The 18,789-nt window shown below is 36.0% G+C and overlaps 1 protein-coding gene across 5 annotated transcripts in view; it reads right to left on the bottom strand.

The window, feature by feature from the left end:
• KIF21A (kinesin family member 21A) overlaps positions 1-18,789 on the bottom strand; it is a 171,892-nt gene that overhangs the window by 51,585 nt on the left and 101,518 nt on the right. For all 5 annotated transcript variants that reach the window (XM_081483369.1, XM_081483372.1, XM_081483371.1 and 2 more), the window contains exons 8-11: positions 13,065-13,260; positions 12,484-12,673; positions 11,843-11,906; positions 3,098-3,301 (exon numbers count right to left, since the gene is read on the bottom strand). In XM_081483369.1, the coding sequence (XP_081339495.1) occupies positions 3,098-3,301; positions 11,843-11,906; positions 12,484-12,673; positions 13,065-13,260 (654 nt within the window). The remainder of the gene's footprint in view (positions 1-3,097; positions 3,302-11,842; positions 11,907-12,483; positions 12,674-13,064; positions 13,261-18,789) is intronic.

The following is an 18,789-nucleotide window of genomic DNA, read 5'->3' as shown; positions in this document are numbered from 1 at the left end:
TATAAATGAATAATCTGATAATTCTCCATAATTTAAAGGAGTACAATCTTTATTTCATTTAGTTCCATTATTATGCTTCTTCCAAAGTTAAATGGGGTAGGGGGCATGTGACAAATCTTGCTAACCATTCTAACATTTGTATAAATAAAAATAAAAATAGACAATGTTGTCTATTCAATTGTTCTTGTTTACCTGCTTACTATCTACACTTGGATTATTTTACAGTTCAACAGAAAATAAGCACAGAAAGGCAGAAGAGCCAACCTTTAAACCACACATATTAACAATTGGTTGTAGTTTAGATAAAAACTGATGCAGAAGAGGGTGAAACGTTCACATAAAATATGATTTAGAGCATACTCCTTGAAAACAAACATAGCTTCTGACTTAAAAATGGTATAGTTACCATTCTCCCAACCAACACTTACAGTGTCAGAGGCCCTGTAGTAACTACAACCAAATGTTAACAACACAAAACAAAGTAAATTAAAAGACATGGAGCTTCTAAAAAATTTGCAGATTCAGTGGGAGAAACAAAAGCGGCTATGAGAACTGGGACAGCTGAGCAAAACTGAACCCAAAGGCCAAACTCCAGATAGGTTTTGGAAACTCTCAGCCAAAAAGGGGTGTAAAAAAAAAAAATCTTCCCTACACCATTTAATTTTTTTTTTCCTCATGAGATTGCTGCCCACATTTTCAATAGTTGGATTAATGCTTTCTCTTTCAAAATTACAAATCTCCTTAGAGGAATCTTATTAGTTATAAGTCATTTCCACTGGCATGAGTTCCTTTAGTCAGATGGCTTTGTTTCCAGCTTTGAATTTAAGGAGATGAGAGAAGTAGATGATTTTGAAATTGGGAGTGCTTTGGGCTAGGGAAGAATTACATGAGAACTGACCTCATAAGGGAGGAATGAATCAAGGCACCACTGGGACACAGGAGGTCAGTAAGTAGGAATAAGAGAGACTGACTAAGGCAGAAATTCATTTTTTCCCTCTACTACTTTCCTTTTCCTATTCCCTTTTGAATTGCTCGTATTATACTATAAAATGAATAAATATTATTTTATGTGTGTGAGTTAGGAAATCTGGACATTATACATTTATAACAATTTCTAGAGAAAAATTAGTCCAAGTTGCAAACAATTTTAAATTGAACTCACTGTATATGCAAAGTTGAGGTAGAACCAAACTTACAATGCTCTATTTGATAAATAAATAAATATGCAACACGTAAGACAACTCAACCAGAATCAATACATCTAAACAGGACCTACTGCCACCAAAGAGTTCCTACAGAGACTAATCACTAACTTCAGTCAAGTTGCTATCATTCTAAACATTTCTGGACCTCTTTGTTTATTATTTTTGTTTCAACTGTAACAAAAGACCCTTTAGCTAAAATGAGAGCTTACTAACATTTTTAAAATAAGAATTTATATTACATACACATACAGCTAAAAATTATTGGTGATAAAGTAAATGTTTTATCAAACTGACTAAAATAGTAATTTTTATCAATCAAAAAGCTTACAACTTTTCATTGTTACAAAAATAACCTGCAACACAGGTATTAATTTATGGTACCTATGATCACTATAAAAATGTCAAAAGAGCCTAGGTTTCTAATGGGATCCCTATTATTTATTATTCATACCCAACAGGTGACTATGGTAACATCTCTAAATTTACCTCAAAAGCAAAGAGCAGAATCAACTCATGACCTTGAGAAATATATCTTTGCTTACTATTCATGAACCCAAACTACCTATACCTTTAAAAACAAGTCATACCATTTCACATTTTGAGCAACTACACAGCTGAATTTTACAAATAAATGATAAGTTATATGCAAAGGTCTCATTTTCATTTCCACAGTATGCTGAGTCACACCAGTTTTGATAATTCTGTGAACACTATTACAGTTTTAAGTGCCCTACATAAAAACTAATCATTATATATTTCTAATGCTGCCATAATCAACCACTCATGAGCAATACATATTAAGACATTAGTATCACAAGGATGCAATCGCAATTACAATGCTCCTAAGACCATAGATGTGCAATTCCTGGTTTTAATTATTCTAATAATCCCTTCTTAACTCAAGGACACACAGCAGAATTAATTCTGAGAGTTTGAACCTCTAACAACTTTAGTAACAGACTATTCAAGGAAGATATGCCTGGTTGCCAAAATAAATGTCTAAATAAACAGAGCAAAGCTTCACTAGATTAAATGTCAATAATAATTCTACAAAGTGCACTTCCCTAACAAGCTATTTAACAAATAAGATATCCTATTCCCCTTTGGAATATCTAGCCAAAAATGCTTAAAATTAATTTGACCAGCATGTTTAAAATATATTCTATATAAGTAATTTGACTGCACCATAGAATCAATATATAAACATGTACACAATTTACGAGGTCTTAGCCACTCGCACATTACAAGTGGTTATATTTTAATTTTTCTCCTCTTCTTTGCATCCAGTTGATTTCAGAGGGAGATACTAGCAGGATGCAAGGAAAAGGAAGCTTAGAACAGTGGTGAAAAGCTGAGTAACTCCTTGTTGGAAGAGACAGAAAGTCTGAAATAACATAAATAACTTTGACATAGTCAAATCAGAAGTTCTGCTGAAATTACTAAAGAGACCAAATGACATTAAATGACAGCCTGATGAATTAATTTAGCCTTTAGTTGAACTAATCTAGACAGGAAGCAGAATATATCAATGAGACTATTTAACTGCATTAGAAAATGGAAAAAAATGAAAATATTGAGTAATGATAGAACAAGCTTTGCAGAAAAGATGAATGGAATGCAAAGGCAGCTATTTGAAGAAATAATAAAATAATTTCTAATAGTAATTTTACCTTGCCATAGTCTAAATAAAATTCACTACTGTATTATTGTAATTAAATTAATTTTTTGCATATAAGAAAGAGATAAATCTTTAAAAGTATATAATTATAATCTATGTTAAATGACATTTCATTTTTTAATATGAGGTTATATATACTCATTGCAACTGCAAATTAAAATATCCTTAAAAGTGAGAAGAATAGATTCATATAGAAGTGATTTTATAACACTACCTTTTTTTCTTCTTCTTTTCTTTTCTTTTCAGCTTCTCTAAATCTTTCTTAGCTAGGTCTATAATTTCAATGGTCTCTTTATCTGAGGATACTATAGTAGGGGAGAAAACTGATGATCCGCTGAAATATGGTGATCTTGACGTGGCTCTTGTCAAGTTTTTTCGAAGATTCTCATTCACTGCTTCACTTTCTAATAATTTTGCCCTAGTGAATAAAAATATACGTCAGTTGTAAACATTTTATTACTGTGGTACATAATACATAACATAAAATTTACCTCCCTAACTGTCTCTTAAGTGTACAGTTCTACAGCACAAAGTACATCCATACTGTTGTACAACCACTGCGACCATCTACCTTCAGAACTTTTCCATCTTCTCCAGCTGAAACTCTGTACCCATCTTATAAAATACACTATAACTTCTCACTCCCCTCTCCTCCCAGTCCCCAGCAACTACTATTCACCTTTTATCTTTGCAAACTGGACAACTCTAGGAATAAATGGAGACACATTAAATGAGTTGTTTTGCGAGCTAAAACATTTCCCAAAACGTATTTCAACACTGCTACAAGGTACAGCTTTTTTTTAACAAATGTGTTCACAAACATTAGTGTTTGAGATATTTTAAAAAATTTCTTGATTAAATAGTTATAAATTTGAAGTAACATTCAGTGCTCAAAAGTGCCAGTGATAATTAGATTACTTGCATTCTGGCCAATAGACACTCATTATTCTGGCTTTGTAAGCCCATCATTTAAACTTAAAATGTACAAGCAGCATGGTTCCTTTCCTTCCATTCCTTATTCATCATGCTATAATAACATTTCCAAACAGTTAGTCAAACATACCCCCAACTGGCTGAAAGATATCTGGTCCTTGACTATGGTAAGGGGAAAGACAAAATCACCAAGAAAACCGGAGTCTGATAATTGAAAACATTCTTTTGTTTGCTCACGTGGTCCTCACAATGACAGGAGAATAATACATGTGCTGTTAGTAAAAGCCAAAAACACTGAATGATGAGATCCTAAAAGGGCCTTGATTTCTTGAGATTACAAGGCATTCAGAGACTCCTCTGGGCCAGTTCCTTAAGTCCATTTAATTTAAACCATCATGAACATGATTATCTACCTCAATATAATACATTTCCCAGGTCAATTTGGCACAAGAGTGACTGTGTGCATGCTAAGTTGCTTCAGTCGTGTCTGACTCTGTGCGACCCTATGGACTATAGCCCATCAGGCTCCTCTGTCCAGGGGATTCTTCAGGCAAGAATATTGGAGTGGGTGCCATGACCTTCTCCAGGGGATCTTTCCAGCCCAGGGATTGAACCCATCTCTTATGTCTCCTGCATTGCCAGGCAGGTTCTTTACCACTAGCACCACCTGGGAAGGCCAAGAGTGATTGAGGCAGAGCTATAAGGAGAAAATGTTACCTACTAGTACTACCTATTACTACTAGCATACACTCATCTCTGTCTCAAAACTGTATTACTATGTACTTTTGCATAAGTTCAAATGTTTCAGAGGAAGATGCTAGATTATTTGCAGCTACTGAGCTCTAGAAGACACAGTCAGCTCTGTGTTTTTTCAGTATCAAAATTATTCCTGACACTGTTGAAATCGGCTAGAGACAGAATATACACAAATCAGTGAATATATTTTATGTGTCCTATACATTCTTTAATGAAATTGTTTTATTTTATATCCAGCGTCACAACAGCTACAATGTTTTAAAATTGTTAAATAGCTTAAATTTAAATGTTTAAATGTTTAAAATTGTTTAAAATTTAAATGTTTAAAATTGTTAAATGTACACACTTCTAAGTTAAATGATTTCAAAATCAATTTAAAGAAAATTCTAAATATAATGCTATTATTTTTTAATAAGAAGTCAACCTAAGTATAAAAACTCAGCTTAATGACAAAAACTCAACATCAAAATTTACACTTTTTCATATTTTCAATATCTAGCTAGAGCCTGAGTACATAATAATGAATGCTAAGAATGATTGAAAATACAAATTAGGTATCAATAATGACCGTTTTTAATTGGCTCATTTATATAATAATCAGATTATCTGTGTTTATTAGTACCATATTTTAACAGTTTGCATTTAGTAAGGGCATATTTTTAATGCTTCAGTCCTGGTGCTAATAAAGGCTGAAACCCTTAGGGCTCACCTCCAACTCCACTAACCACACACCACACTCCTGCTTTCTGTGAGGGCTATAGAGATAACATCTCTCTCTTTGCAATTTCTTCTCTTTCCACTCACCCACCCACACATTTGTTGTTGTCTGCATTTCATTAAATTGGAGACCAATCAGTGAGGCACAAGGAGAAGCACACAGGAAAACTGACGGTTCCATCTCAGCTTTTTCACTCACTGAACCCTAAATGATGATGCTGGAAAGCTTCCACTTTTTCTTCCATAAAAGAGATGAAAATATATACTTCTCTAGCATAGTTATGAGGATGATACACAATGAATTTAAAATTTATCTAGGAATATTTTAACAGATAGTAACTATTTTAAAAAGTTGAAAAAATATAATTATCTAATTGTAGGTGTTTAGTTAAATCAATTACAACCATGAGATAGTACTCATGGAGCCCTGCAAAACTCATGTTAGAAAAAATATTTAATAGCATTTTAAAATGCTCCTAATATCTTATCATATTTCAAAGAATAGATAGCAAAGCAATAAATACAATGTGATAAAAATTTTACAAAAGTATGCACTGAAAAAAATATTGAAGTGATGTACAAAAATGTAAACATCAGTTCTTAGAATGATGACTCTGGATGATTTTAACTTTTAATACTTTCCTATATTTTCAGAAATTTCTACAAAAACTTTAAACCTCAGAAAACTAGGATTAATTAGTGACTATTATCATTTCACAACAAATTATGTGATGTATAAGTTTATTAAAAGATAACTAGTTATTATTTTATAGTTAAAATGATAAGACTTAAAATATAAACATTCCCATGTAGGGCAATACATTGACATAATTTGCATTAAGCAGCTGTGAATGAATGCCTTCCTAAGAGAAATTATTGATTAAAATATGGATTAAAGTAGAATTTGGTAGATAAAAACACAATGTGAGAACTTATAACTAATAATAACATGTTAGACCTTTATAGCATTTTTCAATTTAAGATTTTATACATCCTGTCCTTTTATTGGAGCCCCATAATAATTCTTTCCTCTTCATGAATCACAGTTTTGCCATGGCAAAGGGGCTTGTGTAACTCAATGAAGCAATGAGCCATGCTGTGCAGGGCCACCCAAGAGGCATGGTACAGAGTTCATGGTTCAATGTGGTCAACTGGAGAAGGGAATGACAAGTGGTGGTTTAGTCACTAAGTCGTGTCTGACTCTTTTGGACCCCATGGACTGTAGCTCACCAGGCCACTCTGTCCATCGGATTTTCCGGTCAAGAATACTGGAGTGGATTGCCGTTTCCCTCTCCAAGGAGTCTTCTCCACCCAGGGATCAAACCTGGGTCTCCCACACTGCAGGGAGATTCTCTACCAACTGAGCCACCAGAGAATGGCAAACCACTCCAATATTCTTGCCACAGGAACCCCACAAACAGTGTGATAAGGCAAAAAGATATCATACTGGAAGATGAGCCTCCCAGGTCAGAAGGTGTCCAGTGAGCTACTGGGGAAGAGCAGAGGGAAATTACTAATATTTCCAGAAAGAATGAAGAGGCAAGGCCAAAGTAGAAATGATGCACAGTTGTGAATGTGTCTGGTGGTGAAAGTAAAGTCCAATGCTACAAAGAACAATATTGCATAGGAACCAGGAATGTTAGGTCCATGAATCAAGGCAAATTGGATGTGGTCAAGCAGGAGATGCGAAGAGTGAACACCAATATCTTAGGAATCAGTGAACTAATATGGATGGGAATGGATGAATTTAATTCAGATGACCATTATCTTTATACTGTGGGCAAGAATTCCTCAGAAGAAATACAGTACCCCTCATAGTCAACATAAGCATCTGAAATGCAGTACTTGGGTGCAGTTTCAAAAACAACAGAATGATCTCAGTTCATTTCCAAGGCAAATCATTCAAAATCACAATAATCCAGGTCTGTGCTCCAACCACTGATGCTGAAGAAGCAGCAGTTGAATGGTTCTATGAAGACCTATAAGACCTTCTATAACTAAAACAAAAAAGAGATGTCCTTTTCATCAAAGAGGATAGGAATGCAAATGTAGGAAGTCAAGAGATACCTGAATTAACAGGCAGGTTCAGCCTTGGAGTACAAAACGAAGCAGGGCAAAGGCTAACAGAGTTTTGTTAAGATAACATGCTAGTCATAGCAAACATCCTCTTCCAACAACACAAGAGACAACTCTACACATGGACTTCACCAAATGGTCAATACTGAAATCAGACTGAAATTATTCTTTGCAGCCTAAGATGGAAAAGCTCTATATAGTCAGCAAAAACAAGGCCTGGAGCTGACTGTGGCTCAGATCATCAGCTCCTTATTGCAAAATTCAGGCTTAAATTGAAGAAAGTAGGGAAAATCACTAGGCCATTCAGGTGTGACCTAAATCAAATCCATTATGATTACACAGTGGAAGTGATGAATAGATTCAAAGGATTAGATCCAACAGACTGAGTGCCTGAGAACTACAGTTTGTAGTACTGTATAGGAGGCGGTAACCAAAACCATCTCAAAGAAAAAGAAATGCAAGAAAATAAAGTGGTATCTGAGGAAGCTTTACACATAGCTGAGGAAAGAAGAGAAGCAAAAAGCAAGGGAGAAAGGGAAAGATATACACAGCTGAATGTAGAGCTCGAGCATAGCAAGGAGAGGTAAAAATGTCTTCTTAACTAAACAGTGTAAAGGAGTAGAGGAAGACAATAGAATGGGCAAGACTAAATATATCTTCAAGAAAATGGGAGATACCAAGTGAACATTTCACACAAAGATGTGTAAAACAAAGGACAAAAATGGCAAGGACCTAACAGAACAGAATAGATTAAAAAGAGGTGGCAAGAATACATAGAAGAACTATACAAAGTGCCTGGCTGGATGAATCACAAGCTGGAATCAAGACTGCCAGGAGAAACATCAATAAACTCAGATATGCAGATGATACCACTCTAATGGCAGAAAGGGAAGAGGAACTAAAGAGCCTCTTTATGAAAGTGAGAAAGTAGAGTGAAAAAGCTGGCTTAAAACTCAACATTCAAAAAACTAAGATCATGGCATCCGGTCCCATCACTTCATGGCAAACAGAAGAGGAAAATGTGGAAGCAGTGACAGATTTTATTATCTTGGGCTCCAGAGTCACTGCGGATGGTGACTGCAGCCATGAAATTAAAAGATGCTTGCTCCTTGGAAGAAAAGCTATGACAAATCTTGACAGCATATTGGAAAGCAAAGACATCACTTTGCCAACAAAGTTGCAAAGTTCCGTATTGTCAATGCTATAGTCTTTCCAGTAGTCATGTATGGATGTGAGAGCTGGACCATAAAGAAGGCTGAGAGTTAAAAAAGTGATGTCTTTGAATTGTAGTGCTGGAGAAGACCCTTGAGCATCACTTGGACTGCAAGGAGGTCAGAGCAGTCAATCCCAAAGGAAAGCAACCCTGATTATTCACTAGAAGGACTGCTGCTGAAGTTGAAGCTCCAATACTTTGGCCACCTGATTCAAAGAGCCGACTAACTGGAAAAGACCCTGATACTGGGAAAGATTGAAGGTAAAGGAGAAGGAGGCAACAGAACATGAGATGGCTAGATAGTATCACCGACTCAAAGGACATGAATCTGAGCAAACTCTGGGAGATAGTGAAGGACAGGGAAGCCTGGTGAGCTGTAGTCGATGGGGTCGAAAAGAGTTGAAAATGACCTAGTGACTGAACAACAAAAACAACAAAAATTCTTTGACACTAGTGGGCATTATCTCATTTTTACAGATGGAACACTAAAGATCAAAGATGTTAGGTAATTTGTCCAAGTTCATATACTTAATAAACAGAAGCTTAAAATTTTCAATCCAGGTAACTCAATTTAAATTCAAAGCTTATTTAAGTTTATTCCATACGTAAGTTACACTTACATGACAAATTACAGTACTGAGATTATAGAAGAACACTCCTTATGAGTGGGACAAACTGAATTAAAGAGCCATCAAATAAAAGTTGGGAAAGTGGAATAAACTCTTAACCCATATCACAAAAGATTTGATCATCAACTGAACTCAAGGCCTAAAAGTCATCATTTTTCTCTAGATGACTTAGGGAATAGTCTTAACTCAAGAACTTAAAGAAAAAAAAAGATATAAGATGCTTCTGTTAGCTACTAGAAGGAACAGAAATGATTTAGTCAGTTTTCTAGGAAATAGTGACACTAGTCAAGCCATTCATCAAATAGTGAGATCAAGCTTAGATACAGTCTTAGAATAGCAGGATGGAAGAGAGGAAATGTAGCCCAAGAACCAGAGCATGGATCAGCCTTAAAAATTGACCAATGCCAAGAAAATAAAAAAAGATAAAAAGAAGCAAATAGGAGAAGAAAAAGAATCTTTAGCAACTAAAAGAGATAAGTTTTGTCAGAAGGAATGGTAAAGATGGACTCTAAAGAATCATGAAGGACTAGAGACTGGTCAGAGAACAAGTTTTTGGCAGTGGGCAGGAAAGATCTTTGCCAATACAAGATGGAAATTACTAGCCCAGGTTGGGTTGCTGACCAGAACTATAACCTAAGGCCCCAAAGTTCTCCATCAAAAAGGTAAAGTTTGGAAATATACAAACAGAATAAATTCAAACTCAACATTTAAAAACTAAGATCATGGCATCTAGTCCCATCACTTCATGGCAAATGGATGGGGGAAAAAATGGAAACAGTGACAGACTTTATTTTCTTGAGCTCCAAAATCACTGCAGACAGTGACTGCAGCCATGAAATTAAAATACGCTTGCTTCTTAGAAGAAAAGCTATGAGCAGTGTTATTAAAATTTAGCAGAGACATGACTTTGCTGACAAAGGTCCATATAATCAGTGTTATGGTTTTTCTAGTAGTCATGTATATAGATGCGAGGGTCTGGCCATAAAGAAGGCTGAGCGCCAAAGAACTGATGCTTTCCAACTGTGGTGCTGGAGAAGACTCTTAAAAGTCCCTGGGACAGCAAGGAGATCAAACCAGTCAATCCTAAAGGCAATCAATGCTGAATATTCATTGGAAGGATTGCAGCTGAAGCTCTAATACTTTGGCCAACTGATGCGAAGAGTCAACAAACTGCAAAGGACCCTGCTGCTGGGAAGATTGAGGGCAAGAGGAGAAGGTGGCAACAGAGGATGAGATGATTGGATGGCATCATCACCTCGATGGATATGAGTTTGAGCAGACTCCAAGAGATAGTGAAGAATGGGGAAGCCTCGCATGCTGCAGTCCACAGGGTCGCAGAGTCAGACATAACAGAGTGAACAACAACAACAATTTGAGTATCTTTATTGCTACATCAGATGTTTTCTCATCAGTTTTTACTTTTTGAAGCCTTTAAGGGATCTGGTGTGCCTTATGGAGGCAGAAACGGTAGAAGAACTCCTCATCTCTGTTTAAGTATCTCTAAAATAGCCACAGGAAGAGAAAGGGAAAGAGAACACAAACACAAGATAGAGAATTGTTAGGGTAGCTGTGAAAGATGATCTTTCACTTGATTATTTTCTGCATATGGATAGCAGAAGTGAGTTCTGAGTTATTTAGATGCTCCCGATGGAGCTGTCTGTAGTTTTACTTCAAGAGAAAGCAGCTCAGCAAACAGGGCAAATCATGGAACCTGAAAATATTACAGAAATAATTAGTGTTCTTGATCATCTTTCTGACCTTTATTCTCACAGTCTGTGCTCAGTGGTCCCCTCCACATTCCCACAATAGGTGTGGGTGTTCCACTTACCAATTCTGGTCATCCCATTTACTACATGTGACTATTTATGTAAGTTGACCCACCTAGACTGTGAACTCCTTGTTTATGTCATACTTGTTCAATCCATGGCATGATGCTTGGCCTACAGCGAGTATTTGCTGTATGTGTGTGAAATGTGAGTGATGAATGAGCTTTATATGTACCAGGGGCAGGCAAATTATAGGGCTGCAATAACTCACTCATAAAAGACAGCTGGGGAAGTATAAAGGAACAGGAGTAACGGGAGATTTTAAAAATTAGGGATGACTTATTGAGCATTCCCAAACGGAGGGTGAGGAGCACAAGGAGGCAACTCCATTGACATCAATTATGCCTATCCTTATATAAGGTTTGGTAGGCTTCCAATTAAGGGTATAACAACTAGAGTAGTAGAAGAACACAGGAAGATAATGTGAGAAGAAGAAAGTAGTTTGTGACATTATGTTCCCATATGTTTCATTATAGGCAAGTACCTATTCCCGTAAAGTTAACCTGACCAAAGAGCTGAAATATCACTGTGAATAGTTACAACCCTATGGACTGTAGCCAGCCAGGCTCCTCTGTCCATGGGATTCCCCAGGCAAGAATACTGGAGTGGGTTGCCGTGCCCTCTCCAAAGGATCTTCCCGATCCAGGGATCAAACCCACATCTCACATCTCCTTCAGTAGCAGGCGGGTTATTACTAGCACCACCTGGGAAGCCCTACACAAAATAAGCCCAACAAATAAATAGTAGCAATAATACTTCATTGCAAAACCCAAATATGTGCATTATATATTGCAGAATATAAACTATACCTGAGATCTTCAATTTCTTTAATATAATTATGAATCATATTACTAATCTCCTCATTCCCTTCACCTGCAAGAAAAAATAAGGAAAGCGGGAAAGAATAAACTGGGAGACTGACATTGACATATATACATACACTGCTATTTAAAAATAGATAACAAGAACCTACTGTATAGCACAAGGAACTCTACTCAGTTCTCTGCAATGACCTATATAGGAAAGAATCTAAAAATGAGTGAATATATGTGTATGTGTAACATTCACTTTGCTGTACAGCAGAAACTAACACAACATTGTAAATCAACTATATGCCCCAATAAAAGTTAATAAAAAAACAGAATTTCCTTTAAAATTCAACAGAAAAGAGTAAGAGAAAAACAAGGTTATGGAAACAAACAATAATGCTTTGAAACATAATTTAAACAACAAATTTCCTGCCCTTAATTCCATGAGCAGCAAGATAATATGATGAAGCAAAGACACATTTCATTTCTATAAGAATGTATTATTTACAAATTAAACATTAACTTAAAATCACAGAAACTGACATTTTTACTTGAACTATTCCATGAAATTAACAAACATGAAGAATATTTCCTGCCCTCCAAAAGTAATCTCTCATTCATTCCACAGCCTACACACATACCTGCTCTGACAAGAACTTGGTTGGCCTGATCACTAACAAGCTGTGTGATTCTGGTCCTCAGTGCATCAACCGTCTCTTGCATGGCTTTAATTCTTACACGCAGGTTGTTATTTTCAGTCTGTAGCATAGCATTCTCATGAAACATGTCATTGATGCTTTCCACACCCTCTTCATCAATTATTCTTTTGCCCTAGAAAAGTTATTTCCTTGTTGGTTGAGATGTTCTAACTACACGAGAGATTTGTTAAAGGATACTGCAGGACTGTGCAATTCTACAACCAAGAGCCCTTTTGCCTTAACAGCCTCAAGGCAAAAGAGTTCCTTTTCCCTCTACTATATCACTTCATTGAGCATTTGTCACTAAAGAATTTGACTGAGAAAGTAGTCTTTTGAAACAAGAGGCTGATCAAGTTGTTAGACTGAACATTATTAAAGGCTACCCACAAAGAAAACTATAGAATTCTACCCCTAAAAGGAAGGATGCCACCATTATGACCAGAGACTCCAGAGACATATGTGAAAGCCATCACAAAAAGTTATCACTGTGTACACAAAATGCAAAATCAAAATCATTAACTTACTGTTTTATACTCCATAAGTTCCATCTGAAGTCGTGTGATCTCACTACGGAGTGCACTGATTTGCTGACTAGCTCTGTCCTGATTGACCATCACTTTGTTCTTGATATTTCTAGCTCGATTGGCATATTTCAGGGTATTTAAAGTTTCCATAAAATCTCTGTCTGAAGGGCTGACACATGCTATCATGATTGTTTGGCTGAAAGTTACAAAAAAAATAATTAGGTTTACAGATAAAAGCAAATAAAATACTGAAATAATCATTTTAAATACCTGTCTTTTGAATAATATCTTCTCTTCAAGATACCAAAAGATTGATATTACCAAACATAAAAATAAAAGCAAATTTTAAAGCCTCAATGCTACCTTAAGGAAAAAGATTTTTTTTATATTGTCCCTTTTTGACACCCAATACCTTGAGAAAACAAAAGTGCATATATTTATTTCTCATCTCTTTACAAAAAATTTTTGAAGCAATATACACAGAATAATTCTAAAATTTAATCTACCTATGAAATATTGAAATTCAAAACCCACTGCTTTCATTATCTGCTTAATATTTCAGGATTTAAATGTTTTCTTTTTTTTAATCACTTGCATCCTGATCTTTTTCTTAGCAAAATACTTCACACAAAATTCTATCACCTGCTGGAAAAAAGTACTTAATATACCAATATGTTTCACAATATGAAACATCATTTGTGATTGAGTGATCGAAGTTTCAGAATTTCTGGTTAGATTACACAGGAAAAATGTGAAACATTATTTTACAGTCATGATGAATTGCTTTACCAACCAAAGAATAGGATAATAAAATTCTTATTATGCCTAAGAAATTTCTGTTAATGAATCAGATGTGGAAATTCTAATAGGCACTTACATACTCACAATTAAGGATGTAATTTACCCAGGCTGCTCTGCAATTTACACCTATCAGTTCTAATCTATGGCCTCCTACCCTCCTGTTCCATTGCTGCCTTCTCCCAAAAATTTCAACAAAGCATTCATAGTACCCCTTTTATTTTTTTTCAAGCTTTATTTTTACTCATTTTAGAGAATAGGTAGTAATGTCTCATTGTGTTTTTTCCTAATTTGTAAAAATGTTTACACAATTTTTAAAGGTTACTTTCCATTTACAGTTACTATATCCTTGAGCCTATCTTATACTCAAAAGTTTGTACCTCCCACTCCCCCATCTTTATACTGCCTCTCCCTACACACAACTGGTAACCACTAGTTTGTTGTCTGTAACTGTTAAGTCTGTTTCTTTTTTGTTATATTCACCAATGTTGTAGTTTTACATTCCACATATAAGTGATATCATACACTATTTGTCTCTTATTTCACTTAGCAGAAAGCCCTTCATAGTTACCCTTTTAAAAAGGGTCCCATTCCATCTATCTTTATTCCTCTGTGAACTCTTGCTCATCCTTACTTACCCTTAGTTTTACTATTATTCAAGATTGAACTTAGAGATCTTCTAGCCTAAGAATCCAACCCTGAGCTTGGCTATACTTTTTTCTCTCTGCTTCCTCATACCCTCTGCATACCTCTTCTTTATTGATAATGATTATGACTATATTAAAATTTTATAGATCCAAATTCTTAGATACTAAATTCCAAGAGGAAAAGGATCATCAAATATTTTTTATTCATCAGATTACTTCATACAACAAGATATTTGGAACATATTCAGTTCAGTTCAGTCGCTCAGTTGTGTCCAATTACTTGAGACCTCATCGAATGCAGGATGCCAGGCCTCCCTCTACATCACCAACTCCCGGAGCTTACTCAAACTCATGTCCATCAAGTCGGTGATGCCATCCAACCATCTAATCCTCTGTCATTCCCTTCTCCTCCCGCCTTCAATCTTTCCCAGCATCGAGGTCTTTTCAAATGAATCAGTTCTTCGCATCAGGTGGCCAAAGCATTGGAGTTTCAGCTTCAGCATCAGTCCTTCCAATGAATATTCAGGACTGATTTCCTTGAGGAATGACTGGTTTGATCTCTTTGTAGTTCATGGAACTCTCAAGAGTCTTCTCCAACACCATAGTTCAAAAGCATCAATTCTTCGGAGCTCAGCTTTCCTTATAGTCCAACTCTCACATCCATACATGACTACTGGAAAAACCACCACTTTGACTAGACTAGGACCTTTGTTGGCAAAGTAATGTCTCTGCTTTTTAATATGCTGTCTAGGTTGGTCATAGCTTTTCTTTCAAGGAGCAAGTCTTTTAATTTCATGGCTGCAGTCACCATCTTCAGTGATTTTAGAGCCCCCCAAAAATAGTCTGTCACTGTTTCCATTGTTTTCCCATGTATTTGCCCATCTGTTTGGAACATATTAGGTCATCGTTATTTGTTTGGAATATATTAGGATTTGGAACATATTAGGTCCCTAGTAATTGTTAGTGTATCATGTGTATATTTATTTATTTGAAGTGAGAAGTTAAGATAATTCATGCACCTCTGTTGATGAAGAAGATAAGGTAATCCAATGAGAGTGATGATTATGGATACTAATTAGAAGTCAGTACTACTCAAAGTGTAGTCTCGAGTCCAGTGCCAGTCTGGGAAATTCATGACAAGTATAGAGATTGAGAGTAAGCCTTTTAGAAACTTTTACAACATTTGAACTTGCTGTAATCAAGGAACTCATTTTATTGAATAGCGTATACAGCAGTTCAAGTGTTTTCAAACTCACATAATGGGATAAGCTGAATACAGTCATGTACAATATCAATCCACCACAACTGTGAAGTGGGAAAAGTAGAGAACTCTCTTTTACAAAAAGTACTGGGTTCAAGTGCTTAAGAACAGTGAAATTAGGAATGAGAGGAGCTAATGTCTATCACATAGGAAAAAGGTCACATATTAAATAAAACCCAAAATATACAAATTTCAAGAACAGTTTTATGAAAAATGTTTTTTAAATGAAAGTGGTTTATTTTTATATAAAATCATAACTGTCTTAAAGGAAGTCATATAACTTAAATATATTGGGTTGGCCAGAAAGTTCCTTCAGTTTGTAAGTAAAAATTAAAAGACACATTTTTCATTTTCACCAAGAACTTTATTGAACGACATATTCACCATTTTGTTCCACTACCTTCTGCTACTTTTCATGTAACTTCATAATTTCACCTTCCCAAAACTTTTTATCTTCTTGAGCCAAGAACTGTTCCAGGTGCTTTGTATAGTCCTTCTAGGGAACTGAAATTTTCTGCATTAAAAGAATTTTGTAAAGATTGAAATAAATGGAAATCTGAAGATTCAATATTCGGTGAATACAGTGGATGAATCAGAACTTCCTAGATGAGCAATAACAGTTTTTGCCTGGTCATCATAGAAACATATGGTCTTGCATTATCCTGGTGGAAGATTACGCATTTTCTGTTGTCTAACTCCAGATGCTTTTCTTTGAGTGCTGCTTTCAGTTGGGAGCAGTACTTGTTGGTATTAACCACTTGGTCTTCCAGCTCATAAAAAGGACTCCCTTCCAATCCCACTATATACACATCACCTTCTTTGGATGAAGACTGGCCTTTGGTGTGGTTGGTGGTGGTTCATTTCACTTGCCTCATGGTCTCTCCCATTTCACATCATTTTACAGTATCCACTTTTCACTGCCTGTTACAATTTGTTTTAAAAACAATGTTTTGATTATGTTTAAGTAGAGAATTGCATGCAGAAATGTGGTTAGGAAGGTTTTTTCACGTAACTTATGTGCAACCCAAACAGCAAAGCAATTAATATAACCAAGATGGTACAAATGATTTTCAGTGCTCAATTTTGATATTTTGAGTGTGTCAGCTATCTGCTGCATGGTATAACATGGATCTTTCTCACTTAATAGCTTGATTTGATCACTATCAACTTCAGCTAGTCTACCTGACCATAGAGCATCGTCCTGAGAGAAATCTCCAGCACAAAACTTATCAAATCACTTTCGACACATTCAATCAGTCTCAGTATCTTTTCCATACACTGCACAAATTGTTTTTTGCATTTCAGGTGCATTTTTAACTTTCTTGAAATAATAAAGCATAGTATGCCAATAATGTTGCTTTTTTCCTTCCATCTTCAATATTAAAATGACTACACAAAAATTCACTAATTTTGATAAGTTTTTTTAATGCAAGCTAATATGACAGCTATCATGATACAGTCTAAACAATTATTTCGAATGAAGTAACGACAACCAAGCACTACTAGAGCCATCTTATGGAAAAATCAACAAACCTTTTGGCAACCCAGTATTAGGAAGTTCCCTGGTGGTCTAATGGTTAGGATTCAGTGCTTTCACTGATGTGGCCCAGGTTCAATCCTTTGTCAGGGAACTGAGATCCCGTAAGCCATGCAGTATGGCATAAATAAATAAAATTATTTACCTTATATGTTACTATATCATGTTATATTATTCATCAGGGAGGAAATATATCACAATATTAACAGTAGTTACCTACAGGTAGTAGATATACAACTAATTTTTATTCATATTTTATATTTTTCAGAGTATTTGCTATAAAGTTTTTAAAGTATTAAACATTATAAACATATAAAAGCCAGGTTGGTTTTTTTATAAAGTCACCAAATTGTTCATATAAATATATGCAACTTGTTTCCACAAATTATCTTTGATCTAATTTTTCTTTAAGAGTAATTTGTACAAACATCACAAAATGAAGGCGTTTTGTTCTCTAATGCTTATATGAAGTACGATGCTTTTGAAAGAGGAGACTAATCTCACAATTTTAAGAGGGTGACTGAAAATGGGACTGGGCTTCACTGGTTCAGTTCAGTTCAGTCGCTCAGTCGTGTCCGACTCTTTGCGACCCCATGAACTGCAGCACGCCAGGCCTCTCTGTCCATCACCAACTCCCGCAGTCTACCCAAACCCATGTCCATCGAGTTGGTGATGCCATCCAACCATCTCATCCTCTCTCGTCCCCTTCTCCTCCCGCCTCCAATCCTACCCAGCATTAGGGTCTTTTCTAATGAGTCAACCCTTCGCATGAGGTGGCCAAAGTATTGGAGTTTCAGCTTCAACATCAGACCTTCCAATGAACACCCAGGATTGATCTCTTTCACGATGGATTGATTGGATCTCCTTGCTGTCCAAGGGACTCTCAACAGTCTTCTCCAACACCACAGTTCAAAAGCATCAATTCTGCGGCGCTCAGCTTTCTTCACCGTCCAACTCTCACATCCATACATGACCACTGGAAAAACCATAGCCTTGACTAGACGGACTTTTGTTGGCAAAGTGATGTCTCTGCTTTTAAATATGCTATCTAGGTTGGCCATAACCTTCCTTCCAAGGAGTAAGCGTCTTTTAATTTCATGGCTGCAGTCACCATCAGCAGTGGTTCTGGAGCCCAAAAAAATAAAGTCTGACACTGTTTCCACTGTTTCCCCATCTATTTCCCATGGAGTGATGGGACCAGATGCCATGATCTTAGTTTTCTGAACGTTGAGCTTTAAGCCAACTTTTTCACTCTCCTCTTTCACCTTCATCAAGAGGCTCTTTAGTTCTTCTTCACTTTCTGCCATAAGGGTAGTGTCATCCGCATATCTGAGGTTATTGATATTTCTCCCCGCAATCTTGATTCCAGCTTGTGTTTCTTCCAGCCCAGCATTTCTCATGGTGTACTCCGCATATAAGTTAAATAAGCAGGGTGACAATATACAGCCTTGACGTACTCCTTTTCCTATTTGGAACCAGTCT

Source organism: Giraffa tippelskirchi, chromosome 4 (genome assembly GCF_054371585.1).
Source record: "Giraffa tippelskirchi isolate mGirTip1 chromosome 4, T2T-mGirTip1v1.2.pri, whole genome shotgun sequence".
Taxonomy (NCBI): Eukaryota; Metazoa; Chordata; class Mammalia; order Artiodactyla; family Giraffidae; genus Giraffa; species Giraffa tippelskirchi.
Note: the sequence above shows the minus strand (reverse complement) of the source record. Positions and strands in the feature narration are given on the sequence as shown.